This window comes from Epinephelus moara, chromosome 6 (assembly GCF_006386435.1).
Source record: "Epinephelus moara isolate mb chromosome 6, YSFRI_EMoa_1.0, whole genome shotgun sequence".
Lineage (NCBI taxonomy): Eukaryota > Metazoa > Chordata > Actinopteri > Perciformes > Serranidae > Epinephelus > Epinephelus moara.
In genome coordinates this window covers 578528-585044 of record NC_065511.1, presented here as the reverse complement: position 1 = coordinate 585044, position 6517 = coordinate 578528, and the positions used below count along the sequence as shown (strand labels likewise).

The 6517-nt window shown below is 40.2% G+C and overlaps 1 protein-coding gene across 1 annotated transcript in view; it reads left to right on the top strand.

The window, feature by feature from the left end:
• LOC126391227 (dysbindin-A-like) overlaps positions 1 to 6517 on the top strand; it is a 66063-nt gene that overhangs the window by 48485 nt on the left and 11061 nt on the right. The window contains exons 6-9 of the mRNA XM_050045843.1: positions 1738 to 1870; positions 3305 to 3327; positions 3869 to 4015; positions 4622 to 4750. Of these exons, the coding sequence (XP_049901800.1) occupies positions 1738 to 1870; positions 3305 to 3327; positions 3869 to 4015; positions 4622 to 4750 (432 nt within the window). The remainder of the gene's footprint in view (positions 1 to 1737; positions 1871 to 3304; positions 3328 to 3868; positions 4016 to 4621; positions 4751 to 6517) is intronic.

Below are 6517 nucleotides of genomic sequence, written 5' to 3'. Positions count from 1 at the left end.
TGGCTTCAGTCAGGGTGTACATAAACCCACTCACTGTTTTAACCATACCCTCAATCTAGTTCTGACGTATGGAATTGAAAGTGATGACCTAACAGTCTTTCCACAGAATCCCTCGCTATCGGATCATTATTTGATTACTTTTGATTTNTGGCTTCAGTCAGGGTGTACATAAACCCACTCACTGTTTTAACCATACCCTCAATCTAGTTCTGACGTATGGAATTGAAATTGATGACCTAACAGTCTTTCCACAGAATCCCTCGCTATCGGATCATTATTTGATTACTTTTGATTTCTTTTTACTCGATTACACACCACTCAGCAACAGTTACTATACTAGATGTTTGTCAGATAGTGCTGTCGCAAAATTTAAGGAAATGATTATTCTGTCGTTAAATTCAATACCAAGTCCTTCAGTATCAGAGGTTTCCCATGCCGACTTTAACCTCCCCCGAATTGATCATCTTGTCGATAGCGCCGTAGGCTCGCTGCGAACAACACTCGACTCTGTAGCTCCTCTTAAAAAGAAGTTAACAGAGCAAAGAAAGTTTGCTCCTTGGTATAACTCTCAAACCCGCAAGTTAAAACAAATACCGCGAAAATTTGAAAGGAATTGGCAATTAACCAAACTGGAAGAATCTCGTTTAATCAGGGCAGACAGTCTCAAAACGTATAAGAGGGGCCTCCGCAATGCCAGAGCAAACTATTACTCAGCATTAATAGAAGAAAACAAGAATAACCCCAGATTTCTTTTCAGCTCTGTAGCCAGGCTGACTGAGAGTCAAAGCTCTATTGAGCCTTGTATTCCTTTAGCCCTTAGCAGTAATGATTTTATGAGCTTTTTTAATGACAAAATTCTAACTATTAGAGGCAAAATTCATGACCTCCTGTCCTCAGATAGTACCTATCTCACCTCAAACACAGCTGTAAGACCTAATATATATTTAGATTGCTTCTCCCCGATTTCTCTTCAAGAATTGACCACAGTGATTTCTTCATCTACGCAACACTTTTGTTTTTGCTCCCATTTTTCATGAGCTGTACTCAAAGATCTAAAATATTTTCTATACACACAAAAGACCATTTCCCTCAAATATTGTTCACAAATCTGTCTAAAATCTGTGTTAGTGAGCACTTCTCCTTTGCCGAAATAATCCATCCCACCTCACAGGTGTGGCATATCAAGATGCTGATTAGACAGCATGATTATTGCACAGGTGTGCCTTAGGCTTATAAATAAATACGATATACGAATAAAGTATATCGTATGTAGAGCTGGCACCCCATGTAAAACTGCTGTGTCCAAACCCCCTGCTGCATGTCATCCCTCCACTCTCCCCATTTCATGCTGTTATCTGCTCTATCCTATCATATAAAGGCAAAAAGCCACCCAAAAATATCTTTAAAAAAAAAAAGAGAAATAGTTCAAGACTAAAAAAGATAACTGGAGAGAGAAGTTAAACCCTGGCTTCTTTCTCACTTCAGCAAAGCTGGCCAGTCACACCATTAGGTTTGTGTGAGTCTCAGATGGTCTCTCTCAGAAAGCTTCAGAAATGAAACAGCGCTGATGATTTTCTGTCCTGTTTGGTCAGGTGGTCATCATCCTAAAATAATTTAGTGCATTTCTACACATAATAATGTATTGCACATATTCTTTTGATGATTGTGTGAAACATGATGAAATCTGAACATGATGTCTGTCTGTCTGTCTGTCTGTCTGTCTGTCTGTCTGTGCAGCTTATTTGGAAGGTGAATTTGAAGAGATGGAGAGCAGACTGGTATACCTGGAGACTCTGTGTTGTCAGTGTGAACAGCAGACATTTAAACAACATCAAATCAAACAACTAGAAGTCTACAAGAACAAGAAGAGGTACGAGATGCATGTCACTTATTATTTGCTTGTGTTATGTCACTGGAGCTTATTTTAAAAAAACAATTCACTGAATAGGTCAAAATGTGAAGTGACACTATTTAAACATCATGGTTTACTCTTTTTAGTTTGTTGTGATTTATTTAAATCCTTTTTATTTTCCATGTATGTCAGTGGGCTAAAGTGAATCATGAAAGAATTGATGAGCTGTGGTCATAACAAATCATTATCCAATGTCTAATGATATAGATCCACGCAGTGCCGTGCATGGACATTTTGTGGGGGCAGGTGCTCAAGTGGGAAAAAAAGGGCATCTCTTCCACAAAACCTTTTTTTTGCATGTGGTCATGCAAAAAAAAAAAATTGTTAGCTTGCAAAGGGCACTCTGCCAGGAGGTTTCTGTATGTCAGGGGAAATGTCGGACGAAACTTTCGGACTCAGGCTCCCCACAACAATGTGTGCTGAACCCACTACTCTACATCCTCTACACCTCCGACTGTAGACCTGCCCACACCAGTAACACCATAGTGAAGTTTGTTGACAACACGACAGTGGTGGGGCTGATCTCAGGAGGAGATGAGTCTGCCTACAGGGATGAGGTCCTGAAATTGTCTGCATGATGCTCGGCAAACAACCTGGCTCTGAACACCACAAAGACAAAGGAGATCATCCTGGACTTTAGGAAGCACAGGGCAGATCCGCCCCCCCTTTACATCGATGGCGACTGCGTGGATGGGGTCCACACCTTCACTTTTCTGGGCACCACGATCTCTGCCAACCTCTCCGGGACTTCATACACCACGGCTGTCATCAAGAAGGCACAGCAGCATCTGCACTTTCTGAGAGTGCTCAGGAAGAACAACGTCACTGAGAAGTTCCTGGTGACCTTCTACCGCTCAACCATTGAGAGCATTTTAACATATTGCATATCAGTATGGTTCACCCACTGCACTGAGGCAGACCGGAAGAGGCTCTAGAGAGTGGTCAAGATGGCGCAGGAGATCATCGGCTGCCCCCTCCCCTCTCTGAAGGACATTTATATATCCCGCTGAGTGAATCATTAGAGACAGCACCCATCCTGCTTCACACCTGTTTGTACTGCTGCCCTCTGGCAGGCACTACAGGTCCCTCAGAACCAGGACAAACAGGCTCAGAGACAGCTTCTTTCCACAAACCATCACTACACTGAACACACACTTACACTAACCTTTTTTTCTGTGCAATGACAATAAAGGCTTTCTATTCTATCTATTCTAACGTGATTGACACAACGCAAAAATCGTATTTAGTTGTAGACATGCAGCAATTTTAGACGAAAAAAACTGACTCAGTGTGCAAAGGCCTTTAGTCTGAGAAATAAAATTATGATAACTCTAAATTGTTGGATGTTGTTTGTATTTAACTGGAATTTGTTTGATGTTTGTCTTTCAACAGGAAGGAAGTGGAGATGCTAGAAGGTGAGCAACTCTACTATCATCAAGAATTCCTGGTGTGCAATGCACATGTGTGATTTGATCACTATACATAGTGACTACATTACCACCCTACAACGGTGCTGCCAAAAAGTATTTACCTCTTTTGTAATGTTTGTATTATTGCATATTTGTCACAGTGAATGTTACGGGATGTATAGACAAAATGTTACATTAGACTAAATGAACCTGAGTAAACACATGACATTTGTTTTTACAATTATTTCAGTTTGGAACAAAGTTATCCAACACACACATCATCATGTGACACAGTCTCTCCTGAAGTTATGATCACTAGAGTTGGGTTGACTGGTTGCTGAAGTGTGTTGGTGTGATTCCATTTCCATGCCCTATACCTGTAAGTGACTGGAATATGGATTGGTGTCTGTTGTAAATGACAGTAAACATGATGATCAGGTGAAATGTCAACAGCAGATCTGCTGACTAATACTGTTTTAAATTGTGTGACGAGAAAGTATACAGAGATCAGAGGGTATTCTAAAAATGATGTGTCTTCTGTTTACAGCTGAACTGAATTCCGAACATACTCAGAAGGTGGCAGAGCTGGAGCAGGCCATGCAGCAGAAACTGAGAGAACGACAGAAAGTCTATGAAGAAGCTTTTAACCAAGACATGGAGCAATACCTGTCCACTGGATACCTACAGCACAGAGGTCAGTCACTGTTATTTATTGCATATTACTTTGGCTTGCTCTAATTATCAGCCCATCTTATCAGAACATCTTTCAAGATTTCAGTCTGAACAGTTCACTTGTTTTCAGTGTGGAAATGTGCACAATTTCCTCTGTCCTGGTGTCAATTGGGAGTTTGTTCCACAATTCTGGAGCCAAGACCGTAGAGTGTTACTCATCCCCCTTTGTAATAAGGAACAAGCAAGTCAGAGCAGTTTCATGTCACAAACCACTGTAACTCGACGCTGCTCATTGCAGTTAAGCTTTTTACTGTGGAGGCTGATGAAAAAAACACGAGAATGCGAATGGCCTTATGTGAAGTGAGTGTTTGGTTTGTCTGTTTTAACCTCTTAAGATTTTTTCCCTTTTCTATTTGTCTGGGCTACTGTATGTAGATATAAACCGCTCATTCTAAGGTAATGAAAACACAACAATTTTTATTTTTAGGTGATTATACACTAAAGAAAATATACGTACTATATTCCATTTCTGCTAGTATATCTTATATATACTGTATATATACAATACTTAAGTGCGTGTGTGCGTGCGTGCGTGCGTGCATGCGTGTGTGCGTGTGGGTGTTTGCAGAGCCAACAGGAGCTGATGTGCGTGCCCTGGACCAGATGATAGTAACTAACCTATCAGACCAGCAGGCACTGGATGACTTTCTCAACTCCACTGGTGATGACATCAGCACTGGATCATCACTGACCTCAGGTAACCCCAGCTCAGTTACTCTACAACCCGCAGGCAATTCAAGACATGCAAATATTGGATATTGCATGTTTTTTTAAGTTGTATGAATAATTTTTGGTCACTTGCAGGCAGAAATACATCAAGACAAGATGAATGCAACATAGCCATCACTAATTTGTTAGCTTAGGGCCTGTGTCCACATAGCGCTTTTTTCTCAGCACCTGGCCTTTTTCGATTTGTTCTCAATAAGTAGTGAGCGTATGTAAAGGAAAAAGCGTCACACCCAGTGTCTTTTTCAGAGTGTTCCACCTTTAAAAAAGCTCTGCCAGCACTTTGTTTATGAAGCGCTCCCCAGCACCCTGCCATCGCTTTTCTGCTGAAAAAACAACAACAAAAAAAACGCAATGTGGACACAGAATCCGTGTACCCTTCGTTCTTTTGTTTTTCCGTTTCAAAACCAAATCAGAAAAACAATCTTGTTTTTCTGATTTAAAAACAGAACAGAATCACATGTTTTGTAGGTGCTGTTTTTTGTGTTTTAAAATTAAAACAGAAGAACGTTAAAATTAAGTTTTTAATTTCTTTGTTTTGTTATTGTAATATTTGGATAAATTCTACTACAGGACTAATCATGTCCCGTATTGATTTAGTAGCTAAGGGATGATATTATAGGGATGGATACCCTATACATACATACATTACCAGTCAAAAGTTTGGACACACTTTCCCATTTACTTGAATGGAAAAGTGTGTCCAAACTTTTGACTGGTACTGTACATACATACATTCGAAAATCATGGCAACTATTCGACAATTTTTCGAATAATCAACAACAAGACATGGTATGAGTCTCATACCATGTCTTGTTGTTGTGTTTCAGGCAGTCACCTGCATTGTATTGTTCAGCAGAGAGATATCTGGACTGTGTCGTTTATTTCTCAGTGAGTATTCTACACTATGCTCTTAACACAACATCTAGTTAACATCAGTGCTATTGCTATAATTTGGAAGGTATAGTATCATGTGTTAAGATTTAAGTATTTTGACACCCGTGTCTAGGGCTGATGAGTTTCCGCGCACCAGTTGTGGTGGGCTGTGCCGAGTCAAAGTCCAGGGCTCTTTTCTATTCCCAGTCCGCCCCTGTACATACCCTGTTTATTGCAGAAACCACAGCCATTTCCAATTCGGCGTCTGAAACAACACTTCTCCGACGAAGGTTGTGCTCCATGCAGAATCTCCTGACGTTCATTATGGAACACTGCATGGCCCCTTCATGCTGCAAAATGTCACTGACTTCTGCGTGTGTCTTGCCACTCTCAAAAAGTTCACAGATCAGGTCTGCATAAGGCTGGAGTGCGGTCATAACTAGGCTACAAGTAGTTGAGAATGGAGCGCTCCTCTGCGAAGTTCGAAAGTTCCTCCGCAGATCTCCCAGCATTCCCGGTATTTATCCAAATATCACAATAACAACACAGGGAAATTAAAAACAATCCGTGTATTGTTCGGTCTTTCATTATTCCATTTCAAAACAAAATCAAAAAAACAAAAAATTAAATCCGTTTTTCCGTTTTTCTGTTTTGAAACAAAAACCGAAAAACACAAATACAGATAAACAAAAAAACGGCGTTTTTCTGTTTTGGAAATTAAAATGGAAAAACCCGACTTTGGTTTTTTGCAGATTCATTTTTTCATTTATTGTTTTGGACAAAAAGTAGAATGGCGGTGACATCAGAGGCGGAAGTAACTTCAAAATAAAAGACAGGAAGATAAGATTGCCTATAAAACTTA